The sequence below is a fragment of the Ambystoma mexicanum genome, chromosome 2q, assembly GCF_040938575.1.
Source record: "Ambystoma mexicanum isolate Mex_15411 chromosome 2q, UKY_AmexF1_1, whole genome shotgun sequence".
Lineage (NCBI taxonomy): Eukaryota > Metazoa > Chordata > Amphibia > Caudata > Ambystomatidae > Ambystoma > Ambystoma mexicanum.
In genome coordinates this window covers 522,067,033-522,092,524 of record NC_090924.1, presented here as the reverse complement: position 1 = coordinate 522,092,524, position 25,492 = coordinate 522,067,033, and the positions used below count along the sequence as shown (strand labels likewise).

Sequence of the window (25,492 nt, the reverse complement as noted above, 5' to 3'; positions counted from 1 at the left end):
AGGAACCTCCCCTCCATTGCTGTCCCCTAGGACGAAAAGGTGGAGGTTGGCGAACTGCAGCACCCAACGATTTCGCTGCAGCTTTGGAGGTCTGCAACCTCTCAAGGCTCTCGTCAGCCTTTCTGCCAAAAAGGTGTTCACCGTCAAAAGGCATGTTGAGGAGCCGGGACTGCACATCAGGAGCGAACCCAGACTTCCGCAACCACGCAAACCTGCGCATTACGGTGCTCGCCGCCATGGACCGGCTGACACAATCCACCAAGTCCAAACCCGACTGACCGGCCTCACACATAGCATCCTTGCCATCCTGAACCATAGCAAGGAAACCATCCCGTTCGCCTTCGGGAATATGAACAGCCGCTAATGCAACACAGTTCCACAGAGTGTGTGTGAAACGAGACAAGGCACATATGGAGTTGGCCGCCTGAAGCGCCATACCCCCCGAAGAAAACACTTTCTTCGCCCAGCCGTCAAAACGTTTGTCGTCCCTATCCGGAGGGATGGTAGGATACGACGCCTGCTTTGCCGGGGCAGTAGCCGCCTGCACCACCAAACTCTCCGGGGTGGGGTGCCTAGACAAGTAGCAGGGGTCGCTACTGGCTGGACGGTATTTTCACGACAAAGACTTGCCCACTGCCGGGAGACACTCCGGAGCAGTCCAAGCCGCCGCCACCCTTCTCTGCAGAGCCATATGAAAAGGCAAAACCGGGTCAGTGGGTGGACCGAGATCAAGGATGTCCGTGAGATCATCCTGAACGAACTCCCCTGGGGGAGCTGACCAACCCAAGTACTCAGTAACCCGAGACATAAGGCGCCGATATGAAGAATCGGCATGAGTGCCAGGCTCCGGCCGACAAAACTCCACCTCCGGAGAGGTGTCCAGTACATTGGCATCATGCAGCGACTGCCTCAGGTCATCAAACTGGCTATGGCCTGAGATAAGGTCATCTGGAACCGTAACCAGACCGCCATCAGAGCCTTCATCACCCTCTGAAATGTACTCCAGGCGGGGAGAGGAAGACCTTTGCGGACCAAAGCAGTGCCGGACTTTAGCCATAGCCTTTCTTGGGGCAAACCCCGTGCCACGGGGCCCCTCCGACACCACCGCCTCGAAAGGCGTCGAGGGCGCTGAACGAATCGGCACCGACAAAAAAGGCGTCGACGTCGAGCTGCAGCACCGCCAGCATCGGCGGCGTCGACACAGTCCTCGAAGCCGGAGCTCCGAGCGTGTCTCTCGACAACCTAGGCGCCGACGACCCCCTCGGAGGCGGAGCCTCGACAGAAATCGTCGACGACCTCGGCGCCACAGGCATCGACGTCTTCTTCGAAGACGGCACAGGATCACACGGTCTCGAGCGCATCGAGGACCGGGACCTGGCACGGGCATGGCGAGAACGGCTACCCTTGTCCGAGCGGGACCTCTCCCGCGAGCCGTGCCGACCACGCGAGCCCGAAGGCGTACGAGCGGTGTCTCTCGACCGGTGCCAACCGACCCCACTTGGAGGCCCGGACGGACCGGTGCCCTGCGATTCCAGAATCGCTAGCATCTGCTTCCCGAAGGAAGCCCATTCCTCCGGTGTCGCTTGCATGGAGGGATAAGCGACCCGCCAACGGGCGGAGTCCTCGGAAGAGGACGGAGAAGGACCTATGCCGGCGCTTCCTGGAATGCCTCGAAGAGGCAGAGGAGTGGCGAGACCGACTCCTGGAAGGAGACCCACCGGACTTCCGACGATGACGCGGAGAGTTGCCCCTCGAGTCATCCGTCCAAAGCCCCGCAGACCTCGACTTCCGGGGCTTAGACACCCGGCCTACCGACAGCTTCTTCTTGCGTTCCCGCAAGGCCTTTGCAGTTAGCGACTGGCAGTCGACACAGTCGTCCGTATCGTGGGCCTCCCCGAGGCACCAGAGGCAGGCGCTGTGCGAGTCCGTGACCGACATCCTGGACCCACAGTCCCCGCAGTTCTTGAAGCCCGGACGCGGGGTTGAAGACAAGAAAGACATCGCCACAAACAGGTCTTCACAACAAACCGAACAGGTTCAACGAACCGAGAATAGAAAACAGCAAACTCCAACGAGTGGAGGCATACCGAGATTCACGAAGCGAACACGTTCGTGGAAAAAACGGAACTGAGGCTATGGGCGTTGTGCGTCCTACTTATCACATCGGGTGACGTCGGCCGTCAGAGGAGGTCCTCGGGGATGGCGCATCGACGTCATCGCCGCAGGACGCAGACGCCAAAGATTTTCCGAAGCAGCACAGCTGTGGACATTACCTGTCATAGATATGGAATACGTCGGAGGACCCAATCCCCTCGAAACACAAATGGCTTTCTCCACCCAAGAAAAAATTAACCTCAAATCGGCCTCCCTCACCCACAAATGCTTAAACAACAAAGCCCCTCGTTATCTAATAGAACGATTTATCAGAAAAAACTCCATTAGACCAACAAGAATAGTCAGCCCCAACTGCCTTCTAGTGCCCAGATTTAAACTGACCACTATTGGATGCTCCAGCTTCCCAGTTAGGGCAGCTCAATTGTGGAACTCCCTACCTCACGCACTTAGATCTGACCAAACGTTCAACAAATTCAGAAAGAACACAATAAAATGGCTCACTGAGAATGATATGTAACCCACATTCTCCTAATGTACCAACCTAGCACGCCTGCATGTAATATACTTCTGATATAGATTTGCCAATATGTAAACGTCAGCTAAAAGAGGACAGGTTGTCTACATATGCCATTGTACATGTACTATACTGCCTTACCCTCATCCTGTTGCGCCTAAGAAAGTCGTTTTTACCTTTGCTTTGTAACTTAACTTCTGTAACTACGCTGTAAGCCCTCTTTTCACCTGCGCCCTGTTACCTCGGGGTCCGGCGCGCACAATAAATAAAGAAACAAACAATCCATTGTAAGGCCTGCCATCTCCTTTCTACCTATTCCTCCATTTTAAGAGACTCACCATAGACTATATTGCCTGGTGGTGGCACTTACATTGCTGTGTGGTATGTATCCTCGGCCCTGAAAACAAGGAAAAGGGTGTTTAAAGTATAAAACACGGGGATCTGCCTCCATGAAATACTAACAAAAGGTTGCTTTTTTGTATAAAAAGGATAACACCTATAAAGGGCTTTTACATAGCGTGATGCCGAATTCATAGCAGGCCTTCACTGGCTGCAGGACATTCCTCAGGACGGTTTCTTTGAAACCTTCTCTTTTATTACTGGGCTGGGGCAGACACAAGTGTGAACTGGACAGTGCTAATGGCCCCTTTCTCTGACAAGTCACAGCTCACTGGAATGGGGCCATTAGCATCCCAAAGACCCCCCCCCCCACATTCTGTGTATACAGTACAGTAAATGTCTGCACAACATAAACCTGATGATTTACTAGCTAGTCTGTGATGTGTCTAATTTATTGACATGAAAACAGTGTGGTAATAATGCATGCACATGTTTGTCACAAGATGCTTGCGTGAAACAATTCTGTAACATGAAGACAAAGAATTACACAGATGTCTGGTTGTCTTGTGCAGGTAAGAAATGTGCACGAATCAGGTTTTTGCAATTGTTTTACGGACTCCTTGATTTTGGCAATAAGGGGTGTTTAAAATGAATGCTGAAAACAAGCAAAGGGTTTTTTTATTTAAAAGACGAGAATGGCCACAACTTTAGACTGAGTGACACCACTGGGGTCTATTGCTTGAGCAGAAGAAGTCCTTTCTATTGGCCACGGACTTGCTCTTCTTCTTAGACGGGACTATGCAAAGAACAGTTGCCTCTCGTTTCCCATCAGCATGATTCATGTGGCCTCCCGGGAACCTGATGTCACTGCATCTTCCGATAGGCTTCCTGAAACCGAGTCGACTGGTGCAGGTTGAGGGACACTGAAGTCACCACATTGTCAGGGCTTGACGGTAGATTCCTCAAAGTGAGGAGGCTCCTATATTCTGCCTCTGCATTGGCTCAGCACTGGGATCCGCTTCCAAAGCTTGAGGGAATAAGATGCAACTCCCAACGAATTAAAACATGCTCTCCACTTGTGTCCCTGGGTCTCCTTACCACAACAAGCCAAGTTCCACCTGAGCGGATTGGAGTGCTCACAGCAGTCATGATGCTCCCTCGTGAGTGCCAGGCAGAAATGCCCTCCCCTCCAGGGCTCCGATAAGGTAAGGACAGCTTATGACACAAGAAGCACCTCAGGGGGAATCCGACTGCGAGACCCTCCAGATGCCATGGCCTCATTCTCAGTAGACTGTTTTTGATGGTTGAAAAGCAGCCTTTCAGCGGTAAGTGCGATGCAGAGCTCAGGAAAGGGCAACCACTATCTTGCCCACTCCCATTTTTTGTTTTGGGAATCATTTTTCTTTTGAATCACTTGTATGTGATGGGTTCATCTGCTTTCCCCTATAGACTGATGCCTCCTGAAGGGAGTCACCCGCTCTGTGATGCCAGCACTTGAGGCAGTATATGGGGGCTCCCCCATTGAACCCTCAGTCCTCCCCTCAGCGATTCTGGAGTCCAGCTATTGTGAAAAGCAATAAAGGCACCCCACACCAATCAGGGGACAATGCGTTTTTGAGAGGAGAGTGAGCCCACAATTCCTTCAGTTCAGAAGCAAGCATCATTAACAAAGGGAGAAAACCCAAAGAAAATAAACCCCAGTTCCCCTTTTTAACGCAGGGAACGGATACTTTGACAGACCAGTTGTTTCTGAATCCGATTGCGGTACTCTGTGTGCGCACAAGCTCCAGCATGAATCGCGAACCAGAGACTGACAGAAATTCTGTGCCTGTTGGGGAAAACGCAAACAGCTAGCTTCAGAGCACAGCGCAGCAGCACCTGCAGCAGGGAAATTAAATCACGACCTAGGGGACGGAATGCCAGATCACCGGACCCCAATGGGAGCACCACCTTGTCTGAACATGGCGGATGGGGTTCTTGTAAACAGAGGCTGTTGGGGCTGGGACATGGGGCAATTCCTATAATGAACTTTCACTTCAACAGCAAGCTAGTTAAATGAATGCCCACACACATGGGGTGTAGATATTGCATTATTAGGGAAAGTCATATACAGAGATAAGCCATTAATGGGAAAAGGGACCATGCATTAGATCATTCATTAGGACAATTATTCTATTGACATCATGACAAATGATATCCGAAGTTTGAGAAGCAAGGATCACCCTTGCTTTAAGGTACTTAGATTGTGACCAGTTGCCTTCCTTATTGCACTACTTTGGTGACAGCTGGATTTTACTTATTGTGAGGAATCACAGGATTCAGTCACTTCTCCCAATGGGGGAGCCTTTCCTTGCGTGGCTAAGGGGAGTGGGGGGTGAGCCCGCTACGCGATATTCCCCGTAGGGGTGGCGGCAAGCGGGAACTCACCGAGAGAGACTTCTCCCCTGGGGACAAGGACTCCAGGTCGAAGGAGGAACTACCTTTCCATCTCAACCAAGATCAAACCTGTGGATGGATAGAAACTCCAGGAGTAATGAAGAATAAGTCCCTGTTAGGTACTGGGACGAAGGAATCCCAAGGAGTCATAACGATTATGACTCGACACAGAGAAAGGACTATCCCAAGAAACTAGGGGAGCACCAGAGCAGCCACAAGGAACAGGCATTCCAGTTAGACTGTAGCAGAGGAAGCCTAATGAGAATCTGCTCAGAAGAGAGTCCCAGGAGGGACATTCGAGGAGGTCTGACCGAGAGAGGCCAGAACAATGAAGGGCCCGAGTTGCACTACACCAGGAGCCGACCCTTCGAGGTCTCTCCACCGGAAAGGAGTCCCAGCAAGGGGACGCGAGAAGAAAGAGGTGGCCAGAAGGAGGAGAAGCAGAAGGCCCCTTTCCATGCCGATACCGCACTGTAAGAAAGACACCTCAGCATATGTACGGAGGAAGAAGTGAAGAGAAGAGAAGAACCATCCAGACAAGAGAACTAGTGCTGCAGAGTGAATGCAGACCTGGTGATGCAACCCTATTACAGTAAAGGTAACTGGGAGAGCGGGAGACCCGGGGAACATGGAAGATATAACGAGAGGCCTGATTATATTTCTCTTGGCACGAAAAAAGAATATAACGATTTGGGTAATCCTACTTGTCCCAGTGAATCGTCAAATCTTAAGAGTGAGAATCATTCAGGGACTCGTCCTCACCCCAGTGAATGGCAAAATTATAAGAGTTATATCCCAGTGAGGAGACAAGAAATCAGAAGGTTAGAATAAGTGATCAAAAAAGGTGGTGTACAACCGGTGAAACTGGTGTCAGAAAGAAAAAAACATCAGCTACAATTTACGACGGACAGTGTACATGAATGTTCAGATGTCAGGGCACCTAGAAATAGGAATTCGAGAAACCAAGGGGAAATACACAAAGGGATGTGGAAGAGTCCCCAAGAGAACTGAATGAACTGATACAAGAAATGGCTAGGGGCTATTCCTGTACTGGTAATTACTTACTGGAAAACAACCCAGGAGAAGGGAGACATTCTCCTGGTCTTTAGTTGTTTAGTATAAGTAGTAGGGTCAAAGTAGACTGGTTTTGGACGGAGGACAGATTTTTGCTTTAGACTTCAAAACGGATGAGAATCACCCTAGTGAGTTTCGTTAAGCAGGGAAAACTCATAGTACAGACAGAAAGGCATTTCTTTCTTATATTTTCAATAAGCATCCACAAGGATGACAGAAACTGGTCTGTCTCCTCCGCCCGACCGACCACATTATGTAGTTAGGGAGTTGTGATAACCTTAAGATGAAGGACATTAGCTTAAACAAAAATCCAGCTACACATGGGACCTGCAGGTAGATTCCATCAGAGTTGCGTCTAGTCACTAATACTTGCATTTGATGTGGAAGCAGGGATGGTGGATCTTGACTATAGGGCAATGAAATGGTTCAAGTCAACAACAGGCCAGCGCAAAGGCCTGTATAAAACGGGGGCCCCATTGCCAGGGTGATCAGCAAGATTATTTTCATTGTAGATGTACCAGACCTACCTGAACTGCAACCATTGGAATGGGAGAGCTATCCATCCCTCTAAGCGCTCAGATTTCTTCAGAGGTTGTTGGGGAACCTACAGGACCCCCACAGATTTTGCCCCAACTGAGAGGAATATCTCAACCATTAGTGGGGCTGTTCTACATGTTACACTGGAGGCCCAGAGCAGGCTAGGAAGGGCCCCTACTTCATTATGTTGAGTGTCCTGACCCACGTTTGGACTATTATGCTGCAACATTTGGTGCTGTGGGCTTAGGAAATCCAACATGGCGGAAAAGCCCACATTTGCATCAGAATCCAGGAGAACCGTGCAGTTTTGCGCACACCAAAATGGTCCCCTGACCCGCCACCCACCAGTGCAAAGAAAGATGGTTCTGTTCAAAACCCGTTTTTAATAATGTCGAAAATTGCTAAGATCATGGGCCCGAAACCACCAAACAAAAATCCAACTATGGTTGAGTGTTTTACTTTACTCTACTACAGATCCACATCAATGCCATCTCAAGCAAGGATCATATACTTTCAAGTAAAATCCTTTCCTTTTGAAATGTATTAATTCAAGACAGCTGTCAAAAATAGGTGCAGTACCGCATTGGACACTGACCGGCGCTGGCTCTCTATACATCCTGACAGGAGAGCTGTCTTGCAGAACTGGGCAGTGAACAGAAGGGGGTCTTATGTAATTAAAAGTTCAAAAGACTGGCCTTTCCGGAGAACACCCCAGAGACCCACACAAGGAGGCAGGATATCACATGGCCCTGTTGATTGAGAGGGAGGGTACTTCCCTGTATCCTGCCGGACCCAACACAATAGACCCTTGCAATTGAATGGGGTATGCTGATTTTGGGTGTGGACTGTAAACAGAGCTCTGCCTGGGAGGAGAGACATGTGATCCCTGACTCCCCCAGTTCCTAGGGGCGGGCCAGACAGGACTGTGGATTCATATTGCAGCAAATACATGTTTAAGTTAAATGCTTCTAAAATCTTGTATTAAGCTCACAGAAATGTACAATTTGGGGATCCTGAAAATGAAAAATGCCCTCACGATTTGAGCCCAAATTCCACTTTGTACGGTGTTCTGGGACCGAACCCCGCTATTTATTAATATTGCAGACACTGTGTTTAGGATAGACATATAGTAATTTCCAGTAATATGCTCAGGGAAGGGGTGCAGGTCTGTGTGAATTTTGAGGAAAAACCAATATGGCGAAAGTCACTAAAAAGCACAAAATGTTGCCATTTGTGAACCCAGGCTCTGAGGGGGATCAGAGTTGGGTGAGAGTGTATCTTAAATTAATCTGTGAAATGTGTATGTAATTTCAATGATGTGTGTATCTGGGAAACCTGTTAGTTATGAAAAGTTCATTTTCTAAGTAAAAGCAAAGGGGCGTTTCTTCAATAGACTAAGACTCTGACTCACTCCGACACACTATCCCTTCTCAAATCAGGTCACAGAGAATCCTTGACCTATCAAATCATGAGAGGGTTGGACATGCAGAATGAGCCGACCCACCCACTTTCAAAACACATAAAAAGAGACTGCTTGGAAAGGCAAGACATTCATTCTCCATTTTCTTGTGGAGCATTTTGCCGGACCACACAACATCTAGAAGGAACATCCAGAACTTAGACTCCAGATAGACTCCAGATAGACTACAGAACTTAAAGCAAAGGCCTAACCCACAAGCTGAGAACTCTTCGCATCAGGCCTTCAGAATCCAGCAAAACAACCAAACTATTCTACAGCCGGGCGAGCTGTTGGATTCTTTGCCAAGAACTTTTGCCAGAACCAGCAGACCCAGAAAGCAGTGCTGTATCCAGAATCCACTTGATCCAGACCAGCAGGACCGCAGACCAGACCGCTGTGAAGTGCCGACAGCAGAACCACAGACCAGACCAGACCCCGAGATCCAGAACCAGAAACCGCCCGGACCAGACCCTGACGGCCCATTTCAAATTCATAGTGTGAGTACTCAGCCAGCACTGTGCAAAACCAATCTCTTAGCTTAAAATAATCTGATTCAAAACATTTGAACCTGTCCAGAACTGCATCATAGGAATCGTGTGTTCATTCTCCAATTTTAAACCTGTAAAAGTGTCATTTTGCCATTTCGAATCATTATTTCATTTCTGAAAAACGACCTTCATAAAATCGTCCGTATCTTTGGAAACGTAGGTGCTAGGAGCGTGGTTTAACTTTCATCTTAAAGCTAAGATTCTAAGCTTTCCAATATAGTTCCTCCGTAATCGCGATCGACGCACTCGGAAAAAAGTGCCGCGAATTGACAGTTTGCCTCATTTCAACCACGTGTAAAAATATTTGTCTTTTGCTTCCATTACTGAATCCCTTTTTCAACCTGATAACCATTCCTGAATCATTGGTAGGGCTGAACTGATTTAAAGTATCTCTCACTCACCCTGAACCTCTAGAGGGAATTAAAAGCAATTTCAGCATATTTTTCACTTCATTGCCATCACATTCAAAAGGATCTTGCCTGCTTTAAAATCATACCTGTTTTCCTCTAAGCTCGCTGGGGGGAACTGGAAATTCGTATTGCATTTGTATTCCTGAGAATTGTGTGCTCTCCTTCCATCTCCTTACCTTGCATAGCAGGGGGGGGGGGGGAGGGAATTGTCAAAGAAAAAGTGATCATATTATCTTTTGTTGAAATCATATCAAGTTTATTTCTGTGCTGCATTTTTCCCTCATTGCATTTCCTTGAAACCATAAAAGTATTTTCTGCTACCTTATCCTTCCTATACTAACTCTTAAGTAATTAAATCAGTGTGCTAGTGTAACATCATCCATTGTTGATCACCGTCATATGCCTAAGTGTGATATCAAATATTAATTTATTATAAAAGTGTGATATATATATATTGTTTAATTTTTCCAATAAATCTTTTAAATTGCAAAACAAACCTACTTCTTAGCTCAGTGAGGTCAGGGGGATTCAAAGAGAGGGGTGTTATACAAGGGTTTATCATCCAGAGTATAACTTGTCATAAAAATATATAAATAAGGGCTTCCCTTGGGCATCCCAGACGAGGCACTGACTTAGTGGGATTGCTTGATTGGAGTCACTTGACAATTAACAGGAACAGGTTAATATATAGGTTGGAAAATAATGAAAAGGGGTTTGAAGAGACCAGGTTCCAATTATTTGTACCGCAGCGGAACGGAAATGTCTCATTCGGCAAATCATTTGAAAGACTAATGCACTATTTTGTCCCTGGTGCCTGAATGACTCACAAGCCGATGTTTCCAAGGTTCAACAGCAAACCTAGAAACATGTGTACAGGCACGTGAACAATGACCTGTATTTTACCAACCTTACCCATTATCGGTGTCCTATTTTCCCACATTGGAATGGAAATAATGGGGGTACTAGATCCTTCAAGAGCATTGTACCGATCTCTCTTAATCATGCTCAACTATGCTACAAGATATAGTAGGCCTTTCAGCTCTGAGCCATCACCTGCCAAGAGATCCTAAAGCAAGTAGTAGCCTACACATCAGTCAGGTAGTATTTCCAAAGTAGATCCTCACATACCGGAGTATGGATTTTTTGGTGGAGCTCACTCAAGGGGATATTAAGGCGAACAGACTGGTAGAGAGGTTTAACCAAACCCCTGAGAACTTGCTTAAAAAGGTTAGTGGTAGATGATGGGATGAGCTGCAACCCCATGCTTCGTTTGCCATTTAAAAATCCCTACAAGCTTTCCAGTTTTGAGATGTTGAAGGAAGGACAACAAAGGGACATATTTGATATCTTAAGAATGGGGTGTGAGAACAGGGGCTCCAGGGCACTAATGGTCCCATAGTCAACGGCCGTACCCAGGAGTCTTAGCAGGAAAGCTGTTTGTTAGTTGGCAATTTTGTATCAACATTTGCAAAGTCAATTAACTTTACAGCTCAATGTTTATTTTATGTCACAGGTAAACTAATTGTTTTTTTAATATAACAGACCATCTATTGAGATATCTACCCATGATTTCACCAACAAGTATTTTTTGTAGGTTGCGATAGCTTCCGAGTATTCAGAGAAGACAGCCTTTGCAACATACAATGTATTCTTCTAATTTGCCATTTTGCCCTTTGAACTACAAAATGATCCTGCCATGTTTCTATGTATCATGGACACAGTACTCAGACCAGAACTGTGTTTTATTGGGGCCTATGTACAGGACATTGTTTTTCACTACTAAATCTGTGAAAACATATGCGCCACCTATTCCTGGTGGGTGATGCTTACCGTACAGCTGGGCTGGCGGCGAGCCCAACCAGTATCACTTGCACAATCCACTACAAAATATCTACGACTTTGCATGGGTAATTCTCTGGTGTATCCCAAGCAGGAAAGCTAACATCCATATGGTAGCTATGTGACCGCTTATTCCTCATGGGCTACTACAGGAATTTCAACGAAAGCTTTTCCACCGGAGCCCTTACTGACGACCTAAGAAGTGTAAACAATCTTTTATTAATAACTTAGATTGAGACTGTGATGATAACCTTCCAATCATTGAAGGACCATGTGTACACATCTTTTACTAGCCATGCTGGCTTTTACTCACTCTTTCATACTGAAGACCAATGCCTCCACCAATACCAATTTCAACATTTATTCAATTCCGCCGACTTCACAAATCTTACAGGGCGATGGGAGCAGAAATGCTGTGCGGGCTACAGGCAATGGAGCTGTGCATCTTACTTTGTTCCCAATGTAGCATTCATCTGCACATGAGCCACGGAAAACACTAGGCTTAGGTGCAGTGTTGTCCCTGGAAAGACAAGGCCTGGAGCAGCCCATGTTAGACATAAACCGCAAGCTGTTGCCCCATGAATAAATGATGCCATCATCGAACTGGAGTGCTTGGCTTATAAATGAGCTAAAGAAGCATCAAATTGCTATCCAGATGGATTGACTTTCACCAGATTATGGACCCCACCAAATGATCCTGGGTGGCCTGTAATAAGGATAGTAATCAATGGATTATGCAGTGGGATTGTTGAAAGGTTAGCGATGCGCGTTTCCACTTGATCAGAAGTGTGAGCTCCAGAGCTGTAGACTATCCTACATATAGTATTCTGTAAGGATGTCTGCCTATTGGGGTCTGGACAAGCTCACAGAGACCCAGTTCCTACTGTCCGAAAATTCACCAGAAACGAGAAGTAAAATGAAGAGACACAAATGAATGGGTCATTAATTTCGTCGGCCCCTTCCCAGTCTCAATGCTACAGAAATGGCAGGTGCACATATCTCGTGGTCCCTGACTCACCACCGCTATACTGCAGGGATAAGAGGCACCACTTGCTGAGGCAACGTCAGGGATGAGAGGCGCCACTTGCTGAGGCAACCCTATTGCACTAAGCCTGCAGGCTATCAAGGACATGAACGAGCTGTGAACAGAGGTGATAAAAGGACATGGCATCACTACTGCATACTGACACACGTAGGTGCCAAGCACATACGCATACATCACTAAGACAGACAAACAATAGGTTAAACTGCACTTGGACATGAACAACATGCTTGCATCCATTAGGTCAGAATATATCTACTCCTGCTTTACGCTGAAACGCAAGACGCACAAGAGCACACAATGCTTGCTTACTGCAGAACGCAATTAAAATGACTGGCCATGCAAGCCAAGATAGAACGGCACAGCCACATGTGAGTGAAGGGCGACCGTGAAGAAGCTTTGGGTTTGCAGGAAGACCTGGATCGCCGAGGTAGCAGAAACCCAAACCGAACAGCCCAGACAATAAAGAGCATATGCCTACCAAGTCTACACAAGGAATAAAGACCTGAATCTTCATCCACAAGCATAGACGATACAAGTTCCCAGATGGAACATGCAGTCCTCCTAGATTAGTAAAGAAATGCAACATTGGAAGGTCAGATTCCCACCAACTCAGACTTAATATTGAGGGGAAAGTAGCTTGAATAAGTCTCTAGAGGCCAAGAGAGGTAACACCACCCACAGTAAGAAGGGCTAAAATCCTCAAATGCTGAGCAGAATAATACAAGATGCAGTCTCCACACACGTGACCCACTGCTGGAGGATAATGTCTATTCATTAGAACCAGACAGACCTTCCATCCCATCCAGTTTGAGACAAAAGATACAAGGTAGGGCAATGTAAAAAGTGAAATGCCCTGGCCTGTGGCCTGTACAATCTGAAATGGTAACCTTGTTAGAACAAGTAGCAACTTGGTGTTGTTCTCACCACCCCCTAGTGTGCTCCTGTGCTGGTAACTTTCCAAAGTGGCAAGGTTGAGAAAGCCACCACTGACCAATCATTACCCTCGGTCCACGTTGCATCGGCCAATAGCACATTGTAGAGAGGACATGTTTTTTTACCTGTAGCAACTTAGAGGGTGGTCTCAGGCAGAGTTAGTGGAGAATGCCTGACCAATGACTGCACTAACCCATATGCCGAGGATAAATAGTTGATTCCCTTAACCAATCCCTTTCCACTTTAGATTTTTGGAAATGTAATGTCAATGATGATGATGTTACACCAGTGTTTAAGGTCGTGTCAAGCCTGGAAGCATTCGAGAGAGTGGAAAATCTTCTTGATGTCCATAGCTGTCCCCGTTTTATATGGGTGTTGTTAAATAAAACAGGTGTTTGCCACATTTGTGGTCTCTTCCGTTTTTTTGGGCGTGGGATTTCCCCTGGCCTGTACTCTTGCTTATCTACATGGGTCTTCCTCCCCAATTTGACAAAGATAGCCCTAGGACACCAATGGAGAGGGAAAAAGTGAAAAGGAACAAAGGGAGAGACAGAAGTCAAAATGAGAGTGCAAGAAAGAGGGCTATATCGGTTCATGATACACAAACTACAGCTGGTTATAACTATTGAAGCCGACATCCGGTCTTCCAGTCAGAATACACTGGCAGAAGGAGTGGGGGGTGATGAGGTCACCTCCCCTGGATTTCGGTTTTTTAGAGGGAGACTGGAGAATTCTGGGGACTTAGAGGAGCCTTCTGCGCTGAATGCAGCCCCTCGGGGGGAATATGGAGAATCCTTAAGAGATCCCCTCAGTTCCCACATGGACATCCTGGAGTGCAGCCATTGCCACAGGCAGCAAACAGACACCATAGCATTTCCATCACCTGTGTAAAAAGAGGCAAAAGCCTCCTGAATGTTACAGTCCAAGGATAGTGTTACAGAGAGAGTGTGGTGGTACAGTGAGTAGACAAGAAAAAGGGGAAGGAGAAGCAGACTGAACCTGTGAAGACCAAGCCAAGGAAGCAGACTAGCTGAATGGAGACATAGAATTGGATTCTCTGCCAGGTATGGCACAGCCTGGATCAAGCCAGGTTGAAGGAGCAGGCTAAGCTAGCCTAGGAATCCTGCTGGGTACCTGGGACCAAAGGCCAAGCATTGAAGCAAGTGGTTAAAAAGAAGCCAGCTAGGCCACTAGCCAAGACTCTGGTGGTAGCTGGGAGGTCACCAGCACAAATGAATAATCTTGCAAACATTGAGAACTCAGATGGGGTGAGGGGGATTGGAGTCCTACCCAGAATTACCCAGTTAGAGGGGAGAAGTCCTATCTGCAAACCAAAACAACGTCCCGTAGGGCAAGAGTAGACATGACACGTCTCTCCTATAATGCAGAGGAGGAACTCTAGAGCAAGAGGGGAACGCCGAGTCATCCAGGGGACAAAGGCAAAGATAAAGGCAACAGGAAATGCAAGTGTAAGTCACCCAGTCAATAGGGTTTATAAGCGCTGGGGCACTAAAAAAAATCCCATTGACTGGGTGATTTACACAACCCTGCCTTCATCGGATGCCCAAGAAATGTATTACGAGCATAGGTATTGCACTCAGGACGTTAGTTCTTTGCATGATAGGTCCTTGACTGACGTGTTCCTCTTTCCCATCTGTGTTTGCTTAGAAACTCCCTTCGCGTTGAATCCCCTTCCTTCATCTCTTCCCGTGACTCAAAGTTGATAAAACCTAGGATGTATATGTATATTCTTTGGAGGTCACCCAAGTCATATTAACGTATTTCACTGGCATTTTATTTTAAATTTCGCTTGGTGAATTGCTTTCTTATTTAGTTTGAGTTTCAATCCTCTTTTTTCCATGGATGCTGGGGGTACCATGACTCTCCCCCTCCAAGGCACTGTCCTCTCTCATTGGTTCTTATTGTTGGCTTCTTGCATTTCTTTTATCAGTGGTCTCCGAAATCAACTCCTTCTCCTTTCACTCTACTGACTGCACCATGGAACGAGTCTTCAAATGTAGCCAATTTCTCTCCATTCCCTGGCCAATACTCAATCTGCGTACCTATTCCTCTCGTGCTGCATCCCATCCCTTAACATTCATGTTCACCTCTGCAACTTGTGTCACCCCCCCTCTCCGTCCCGGCTCCCTTTCACCGCACCTACTCACCATCTCCTTCACACGGTTCACTTTATTTTCTGGTTCCCATCCAGCATTTTGGGACTATCTCGACTTTCCTCTCCAGTCACATTTCTTCTCGATTTGGTTAAAAATGAAGGCGGCGGGGGGAGGGGTGATGGCAGGGGTGGAGGCAGACCATACCATTTACCATGACAACAACAGGCATAGAACAGAGGGTGCACTGGAACCTTGGAATGCTCAGATGCGTCCTTCTGTATATGCGGGAAGTATGCAAGAGAATGGAAATATTTTCAGAAAAAATATAAAAGCTGTAAAATTAGGAAAAATATAATGTGAAACATTCCAAAGGGACATTTTCGGATGAAAAATACACATTTACAGATTAATATCTTTTTTTGTGTCATCACCCCCGATTGGTGATTGCATAATAAGCAACCTATGCCCCTTCTACTTTCAACCTTTGTAGTTCTTTTTGTGTTCTAAGTGCTGGACACATCTTTATTTCACCAACTTGAAAAATAGAACACACAGCGCATTGTAATGTATAAACAGACATATTTAAGCATTAAAACACACAATATAAAGAAAATAGAGCCTCTACATCTAAAACTAAGACACAAAGCACATTTATACAACCAAGGTACCCGTGTGTCCACGTTTCGTCATCTGAAGTACCATACATGTGAACAAGCTGTGGCAGTGCCATTATTTTATAAAGTATCCTAAGTTTAATGTAGAAAATGACAGCTTGTCAATTGGTTTCTTCACAGGAAGGGGGCGCGTTAATCTCTAAATATCTTAGAGGAACAAACTACAAAATCTGGGAGGAAGAGAAATGTAGTCCCCCAAAAAGGTCCATCTCTCAAGGCGTCATTTGAGTATATTGATGAATTGGCAACTTTCCTGTTCTTAACTCAGATACAGAGTCAGAGGCGCATAGTGAGCTTTATATTAATCCAAGAAACTGTTTAGATGTGCAGTTCTAAACTTGTAGGATAGCATGATATACCATTAGCACCCTGGCAGGGGGGAGCCTAGGAAAGCTGGCTTGAACCGGTGGTGAAAGCCCACATTCCATGCCACCTGGCTTCACCCGCCGCTATCTTCCCCCACCCTCTGTCCCCTTATTTTTTTCTCACCCCCCCCCCCACTTACCATATTTCAGCTGCAGTGGCACTCGCCGCTGCAACCGCACCTTCCGCTCTGCTCCCGACGGCAGTTATGGAAAAGGAAGAGGGGCTCCGCATGTAGCCATCCATGGTGGCCATCTTGGAACAGAGCAAAAATACTGTAAATTAGCCCCTTCGCCCCAGCCCATGGGATGGGTGCTAATGGCTTTATGTACCCATGACACGGGCATCAATGGAGGGGTAATGGCCCGGGGCCCGTAAAAAATGTAAAAACAGTGTTGTGTTGCAAACACATTTTTTTGAAAATGTTTCCCTTGTCCTGCTCCATGATACTTAATAGTTTGTAAACACATACACTAGGAAAGAGCAGCGCAAGACATTGAGTGGCACTATGGGCACACCTTGTGTCTGCAAGGGTCCACTCCTTCAAACGACGAGGAGTAACAGCAGTTCTTACTACAGCTCCAAATTATTTGTGGTGCAAGATCAATTCGCAGAAAACATCATCATTTGTTATTTTGTTCTACTGCCTTCAGAAATGAATTCCTCAAAAGCAAAGCTCAAAGGAAAAAGTAACAGTGGACTTCCTGAACGACACCCAATTAGTTAAAATAGGTGGTACAAGGACGAAGGCAATAGGAGTGGCAAAATCAAATGGTACTTACTGGGCGACCGTCCATGGAAGTAGTTGTAGTACTGCGACACGTAGGTCAGGATACTAAGCCTGTCCGGCACCCTCAGCATCACCATATCCTCAGCATCCAACAAAGCCGGTATCCCCAGCTCCTCCTCAGCAACCCGGAACGCCTGTAGCGGGAGCAGGCGTACAACGGTTAGCTACTAGGGGACACACCAATATCCAAACAGCCATTTCCCCACCTTCAAATAACAGTAAGAGGGGGGAGTGGTCATGATACACATTGAATGATTACCCATCTCACCTCTTCAAAGGGGGGGGGCAATTTAAACATGGTGCCTTCAGAAGGACAGATATCTAATATGAATAAGAGGAGAAAATATTAAAAATAGAACACAACTTTACAGATAATAGTGATAAGTGGGGCTATCGGGGTCCTGTTAGAGAAAAATTATTTGGGTTTGATCTGCTTTAAAGGGCAATGCCCAAAAGACTGCACAACAGGTCAATGTGGGCCAATGTCTGACACTTTGAGAACTTGGTGCAGTGTGCAGTTGGATAGTTTTACCCAGTGTGCTCTAAAATGAACTATTTCAAGTACGTTTTCTCAAAATGTATGCCCCAGATACTACTCGGGGCAGCCAGTCTGTTATAAAATGTCATCATTTTAGATTTGTGAATGTAGGCCACTCTTGGTTGTTGCTCAGTGCCAATTTATATTCCAGTTCATTGGATCCAGTAGTCTGCGTATACAATTATTTGTGTAGACAATATTTAGTAAGGAAACAAATGTAAAAGAAAATGAAAGATTTGAGAGAGAGACCATTCCAACTGCAAGGGCAGTGTGCAAGCAGCAAAATCATGAAATCAAATTAACTGCCAAGGACGAGTATACTCGTCCTTTTTACATAGACTTCAATAATCGCCTGGCACTTAAGAAATTAAAAAAATTAAAAGTGAAAAAATGGGCATCTACTGAAAGCGGGCTTCTCTGCTCACTCTGAATAATTCGCTTAATGCTGGCAACATTGCATAATGCAGTACACTAGACTGAGGGGCTCGCATGAGAGAAAAAGCACATCTATGAAAGGGATGCCAAATGAGAAGGAGTACAGAGCACCACTGTCTAGAGTGGGGCAGTCCACCACAGTTAAGGCCACGGCGCTCCCTTGCTGGACTCCGAGAACAGGCAGAGCATTCAGCATCATGGACCTACTCCAGGCCTTTGGAAGTGTCGCGCGGGGCACGCCAACCACCTCAGCAGCTGGAAAGCCAAACAACAAGTGCGTCACCAATATTCCAGGAAAGAGCCATGGTACGGAAAGGAATGCGGGCACCGACTAAAAGTCAGTTCGTGGGGGTTCAGCTGTGACAAAAGCAGGAGCTGTTACAGCAGGCATTTAACGTTGGACATCAATCACGTATTAAAAAAGCAAATGAGAAACAAAATGGTAAAATACGGAGAATACACTGCAAATCGAAGCATCTAGGGCTAAAACAGTATATCACAGATTACTTCAAAGTTAGATATTCACCAAATCGTCGCTAAAGCTTCCTTCACTGGGAAGCTCTCCCATTTGGAGAATGTGGCAACTTCAAAGTGTGCCACATGTAGGTACATATGCAGCCGCCCTCCACAGGCCACAGAAGGTCCAGCATCAGCTGCGGCGTCTCTGGATAAGGGATTTCAAAACGAGGTTGGACAGGGTTTCTATAAATACCAATAAAAACAAATCTAAACCGTATAGCAGAAAAATAAAAGTGTGCTAACTTTCCAAATAAGCTGTCGGAATAGTATAATGGTTGCATTTTTGAGTAAAATGTGTGGTAAAAAGTGGCAACATTTTTAAAGGCATCTTTTTCATTAATAGTCAAACTACTATCTGTAAGGTGCTCCAGGCTGATACGAATGGGTCCACAAAAAACCGTCCAAGCTGGGAAACTGGGATGGCCATTCCGGCACAGCCCTAATGTCCTGCAGGCCAGTCTGAACCGGAATGCATGGAAACCTGCACCATCAGACCACGCTCCAAGACCCCTCCTAGGACCCGGAAGTGGGAGTCGCCAGCCTCACATGTCAAGCGTTTAAAAAAAAGCCACATTTCCTTCCTGTGGTTACAACCATGGAGCGGCCCGTGAAAGTCAATGGCAACTATCTATAAAAGAGGTTTGCCTTTCATGCCAGCGTATGGATACACCAAAGATGTTCTGTTCTTTGATAACGAGAGAGAAATTCACCTTCCCAATATCGAGGCCAATACATGTATTTAACCAATAGTTCTTCAAGGGGGGGGGTAGTGTTGGGAGTTAAATGTAGTGACCCCTCAAACTAAATATTGTGCTCGGCACCTTCCATCGATTTGGTATACAACTGAAAGCATGCAAAGCCACGCTTTAAACAAGAAATTGGATGCGCCCGATTCTTGTAAACAATTCTGAGAGGGGGGTATGCCATTCAGGATTGCCAAATGTTAATGTCAATGGACATTTGTATCGTGCACCATCACCACGGGAGTGGTCCCCTGGCAGATATGAAATGGAAAGGGCGTGGGTTGCGTTAGTAGGAGAAAGCGGAAAATGTGCAAAAGAGCAGCGATGAGCTGTTGGCCGCTTCAGTTTTGTTAGCACCGTCGCTGAGCTTAGGTGTGCTTTTGGGTTGGTAGCGGTCATTTTCTGTTGTGCTAGGCTATGTGCAATTTGTTTTGTTGCGGCGTAGTGAAGTTTGCGCGGCCTGCTGTGGTTTAGAGGTGTGGTTGTGTTTGGGAGGAGCATGCAAAAGGGTGAGAATTTTAGTGGGTTGGTTAGTGGCATCGGTATCTAGATGTGATACATGCTAATCTCCAAATTCTTTGTAGATGTGGCGAGTGAATAACTCCACATTTTTATCCAAATGAGAGAAAAAGCAAGGTGGCTAGCAGGACCAGAGATATCAAAAAGAATGCCCCAGTAACATGCCAACAGGGATGATGACCGGGCTCATTACATTTCTCAGTTGAAATGGGCCCCAAGCCTGGGGGGGATGCAGGCAGCAACCCGTCTGTAAAGTCTGATGACACAGCAATATAAACCTTTAATTTAAGACGAACAAGTTACTCTTACCTGGTAACGTTTTTTCGATGGGATGGTCCGACGACATATTCCATATCTATGACAGTAATCACCACAGCTGTGCTGCTTCAGAAAATCTTTCGGCGTCTGCGTCGATGACGTCGATACGGCGTCCTCGAGAACCTCCTCCGACGGCCGACGTCACCAGATGTTATAAGTAGGACGCAAGACGCCCATAACCTCAGTTGTAGTTTTTTCCCCCAGAACGTGTGGCACCAATCTTCTACCAGTATGACCACAGAAAGCCTTGCGGAAACGTAAGCTGCAATCGCAAAAGAAATTCTGTAGCGGGGTAGGCAGGGAGGGAGCGATATGGAATACGTCGTCGGACCATCCCATCGAAAGAACATTACCAGGTAGAGAGTAACTTGTTCTTCGAGGGGTTTGGGTCCTCCGACGTATTCCATATCTATGACAGACTCCCAAAGCAGTACCAACGTAAGGAGGTAGGAAAAGAATTTAGAATAAACAAATTTAGAATGCCCAATCAAATTGCAGAGTAAAGGACCGCCTTGCCAAAGGCCAGATCCTGCCCATGGATGGAATCTAGGGAGTAGTGACGTACAAAAGTATGGACCGAAGCCCAAGTGGCTGCTTCACAGATGTTATGAATAGGTACACCCCTCTGCAGGGCAGTAGAGGCAGCCATACCCCTAGTAGAATGGGCCCGCAAGCCTACCGGAGGGTCCTTACCCGCCAAGCGGTAACATTCAGAAATTGCCAAGATAATCCATCTAGACAAAGTCTGCTTAGTGACAGCTTGTCCCAAACACCTTCCAGCGTAACCAATAAAGAGCTGATCGTCCACTCTGACCCAGGACATGCGTGAAATGTAGAAACTTAAAGCTCTCCTAGGGTCTAACCTATGGAGCCTCTCCTCGTCCTTGCCAGGATGTGGAGGAGGATAAAATGCCGGAAGAATGACCTTCTGGCCCAAATGAAATTCCGACACCACCTTCGTAAGAAGAGAAGGACGAACTCTAAGGACAACCCTGTCCTTATGAAACACAGTGAAGGGTGGCTTAACTGAAAGTGCCTGTAACTCACTCACTCTGCGAGCGGAAGTGACCGCAACTAAAAATACAGTTTTAAGAGTTAGCAGTCTCAAAGGGCAAGAATGTAAAGGCTCAAATGGAGCACCCATCAGAAACTTGAGAACAAGGTTCAAATCCCAACCAGGCACCTGGAAAGGTGACTGAGGGAACACATTAGTGAGCCCTTTCTGAAACTGACAAATTAAAGGAATTTTAAAATAAGAACACTCTCAGGCGAGCGCTTAAATATGGACAGCGCCGTCAGGTAACCTTTAACGGTACCCACTTGCAGGCCCCTGTGGGCCAAAGAAAGCAAAAAAGACAGAACCACAGGAATGTCACATGAAAAAGGATCCACATTCTTAACCCTGCACCAATCGCAGAACTTTCTCCAACGGCAACGATACAGGGACTTTGTTGCAGGCCATCTGGCCGAAAGCAACACCTCCATCACGTCTTCAGGTAGGTCCAAATCCTTATACCTCACCCTTTCAGGAGCCAAGCGTGAAGGTTGAGGGATCTGACCTCTGGATGGAGAACCTGACCCCCCACCCATGAGAGCAGATCGTCTCGGTAGGGAAGATGACGTGGAGGGCAGATGGACAAGTCGAGAAGGTCCGGGTAACACGTCCTCCGGGCCCATGCCGGAGCAATGAGGATCATCCGGGAACTGAACCTGCGTAACCTCCGCAGCGCTTGCGGGATGACGGGGACTGGAGGAAACGCGTACAGCAGTGGGAAGGACCACTCCACCACGCACGCGTCTCCTAAGGCTCCTCTTGGAGGAAACTCCCGCGAGCAGAACATTCGCACTTCCGGTTGACACGGGAGGCGAAGAGATCCACTTGAGGGGTCCTCCAAAGGGCGAAGATCTCCAGGAGAATCTCCTGAGCCAGCTCCCACTCGTGAGAGATCGCGCCCTGCCTGCTCAGAGCATCCGCCGTCTCTTTTTTGTCTCTGGCCAGATGGACTGCCAAGATCGAAACTTCCTGCTGGATGGCCCAAAACCAGAGCTGTATCGCCTCCCTGCACAGAGGAAGTGACCCTGCCCCCCCCCCTTTTTGTTGAGGTAGTGCATGGCCACTGTGTTGTCCATCAGAATCAGGACAGTCTTTCCTCGCACAGTCTGCAGCAAAACCTTCAGGGCAAGCCTGACGGCCCTCACCTCCAACAGATTGATATGGAATCTGGACTCCGACGGAGACCAACGACCGCTGACTGTCAACTCGTTGGCATGAGCTCCCCATCCCATGAGGGATACGATCGTCACCTCCAGCCAGGGAAGCCAAAACAGAGCCCCCTTCATCAGATTGCCTTCAACGGCCCACCACAGAAGGTCCTGGGTGACCGAGGGCAGCACCTGAACGGGGTCCGACATCGTGCCGGAGGATTGTGACCACTGAATCTTGAGTGCCCACTGCAAAGATCTCATCCGCAGTCGAGCCTCTGGCACCAGAACAATGCAGGATGCCATGAGGCCGAGCAACCTCAAGAACTTGAACGCTGGGAGACTCTGGGCATGTTGAAACTTGTGCACCATCTGCTGAATGTGATGAGCCCTCACCTGGGGAGGAAAACACTGCCCCCGGGACGTGTCGAGCACTGCTCCGATGTACTCGAGCCGCTGATTTGGCGTCAAGTGGGACTTCTTTAAGTTGAGGGAGAAGCCCAGCTTGTGGAGGGAGTGGAAGGTGACGGACAGATGATCCAGGACTTGCTCAGGAGAGCGCGCCCTGATCAACCAATCGTCCAGGTAGAGGTAGACGTGACTCCCCTTTCCTGAGATGCACTGCCACCACTACCAAGAGCTTGGTGAAGACCCTCAGGGCAGAGGTCAATCCGAACGGCAGGACCCGAAACTGAAAGTGCGCGTTGCCAACCGCGAACCTTAGGTACTTCTTGTGCTTTGGATGGATCGGCACATGAAAATAAGCGTCCTTGAGGTCGAGAGACACCAACCATTCCAGAAGTTGAAGGGCCTGGAGGACTTGAGAAAGAGTAACCATCTTGAACTTGTCCTTCCTGAGGAGTTTGTTCAAACCGCGCAAGTCTATGATGGGTCTCAATCCCCAGTCTTTCTTCGAAATCAAAAAATAAGGGGAATACCATCCCTTGTTCCTCTCCGCTACAGGCACCAGTTCTATGGCGCCTTTCTCCAGCAGGGCTTGAATTTCCTGCGCAAGGAGTGGATCCGGACTCTTCAAAGAGATTCCCTGGTGGATTGTCGCGAGGCCTCTGCCGAAAGGGAAGACAGTAACCATGGGCTATGATCTCCAGAACCCACACATCTGAAGTAATGGCACAAAGATGCTGCGCCAGCCTTCCCCCAAACTGCGATCCATGGGACATGACCTCATCACTGAGCTGAAGCGGCGTTGCCCGAGGGCAAAGAGGCAACTGCCCGAGCGGCCTTGGCACCTCGAGTACCTTGTTTTCCACCTCTGGCACTCCTACGGTGGCCCCTTTGACTAGCAGCTCCTCTCACTTTACTAAAGGATGAGTAATAACGAAAGGAACCTCCTCTCCATTGCTGTCCCCTAGGACGAAAAGGCGGAGGTTGTCGAACTGCAGCGCTCAACGACTTCGCTGCAGCTTTTGAGGTCTGCAACCTCTCAAGGCTCTCGTCAGCCTTGCTGCCAAAAAGATGTACACCATCAAAGGGCATGTTGAGGAGCCGGGCCTGCACATCAGGAGCAAACCCCCGACTTCCGCAACCACGCAAACCTGCATATTACGGTGCTCGTCGCCATGGACCCGCTGACGGAATCTGCCATGTCCAGACCCGACTAAACGGCCTCACACATGGCATTCTTGCCATGCTGTATCATAGCAAGAAAACCATCCTGTTCGTCCCCTTCGGGAATATGTTCAGCTGCTAAAGAAACAGTTCCACAGAGTGTGCGTGAAACGTGACAAGGTACATACGGAGTTGGCTGCCTGAAGAGCCATACACCCTGAAGAAAACACTTTCTTTGCCCAACCATCAAAACGATTGCCGTCCCTATCCAGAGGGATGGTAGGATACGACGCCTGCTTTGCTGGGGCCGTTGCCGCCTGCACCATCAAACTCTCCGGAGTGGGGTGCGTGGTCAAGTAGCAGGGGTTGCTACTGGCTGGGTGGTATTTTCGCGGCAAAGATTTGCCCACTGCCGGGAGACACTCTGGAGCAGTCCAAGCCGCCGCCACCCTTCTTTGCAGAGCCATATGGAATGGCAGTACCGGGTCAGTTGGTGGACCTTGGTCAAGTATATCCGTCAGATCATCCTGCAGAAAATCCCCTGGTGGAGCAGACCACCCCCAAGTACTCGGTGACCCTCAACATAAGGCGCCGGTACGAGGACTCGGCATGGGTGCCAGGCTCAGGCCTACAGAACTCCACCTCCGGAGAGGTGTCAAGACCACTGGCGTCGTGCAGCGACTGACGCGGGTCCTCAATCTGGCTATGTCCCGAGATAATCTCGTCTGGTACCGTATCAGGAACCATCCCATCTTCAGAACCCTCATCCACCTCAGAAATATAATCCAGATGGTGGAAAGTGGGCACAGAATGGGGGGACAAAGACATGTTTGGCCTTGGCCAGAGCCTTTCTAAGAGGTTCCACCGTGCCACGGGGTACCTTTGACAAGACAGCCTCGAAAGGCGTGTGAATCGACGTCGAGCACAGCGCCGACAGCATCGACGGCTTCAAACCAGTCCTGGAGGGTGGAGCCTCAAGCGTGTCCTTCGACAGCCTGGGCGCCGATGGCGTTGACGACTTCCTCGGAGGCTAAGCCTCGAGAGAGTCCCTCGGCGCCATAGGCGTCAACGTCTTCTTCGAAGACTTCACAGGTGCACACGGTCTCGAGCGCGTCGAGGACCGGGACCTGGCACGGGCATTACTAGAACGATTCCCCTTGTCCGAGTGGGACCTTTCCCACAAATCGTGACGACCACCCGAGCCCGAAGGCGTACGAGCGGTGTCTCTAGCACGGTCACGCCCGACCCCACTGGGAGGCGCGGACGGACCCGTGCCCTGCGATTCAAGAAGGAAGCCCATTCCTCCGGAGTCGCATGCTTGGTGGGATAAGCAACCCGCCGACAGGCAGAGTCCTTGGACGAGGACGGGGAAAGCGACCGATGACGGCGCTTCCGTGAGTGCCTCGAAGAGGCAGAGGAGTGGCGGGACCAACTCCGGGACCGAGACCCCCTACAC

The 25,492-nt window shown here is 48.0% G+C and overlaps 1 protein-coding gene across 2 annotated transcripts in view; it reads right to left on the bottom strand.

Annotated features, from left to right (window-relative positions):
- Positions 1–25,492, bottom strand: part of MICALL2 (MICAL like 2) — a 316,518-nt gene that overhangs the window by 183,253 nt on the left and 107,773 nt on the right. For both annotated transcript variants that reach the window (XM_069647644.1, XM_069647643.1), the window contains exon 3: positions 17,186–17,327. In XM_069647644.1, the coding sequence (XP_069503745.1) occupies positions 17,186–17,327 (142 nt within the window). The remainder of the gene's footprint in view (positions 1–17,185; positions 17,328–25,492) is intronic.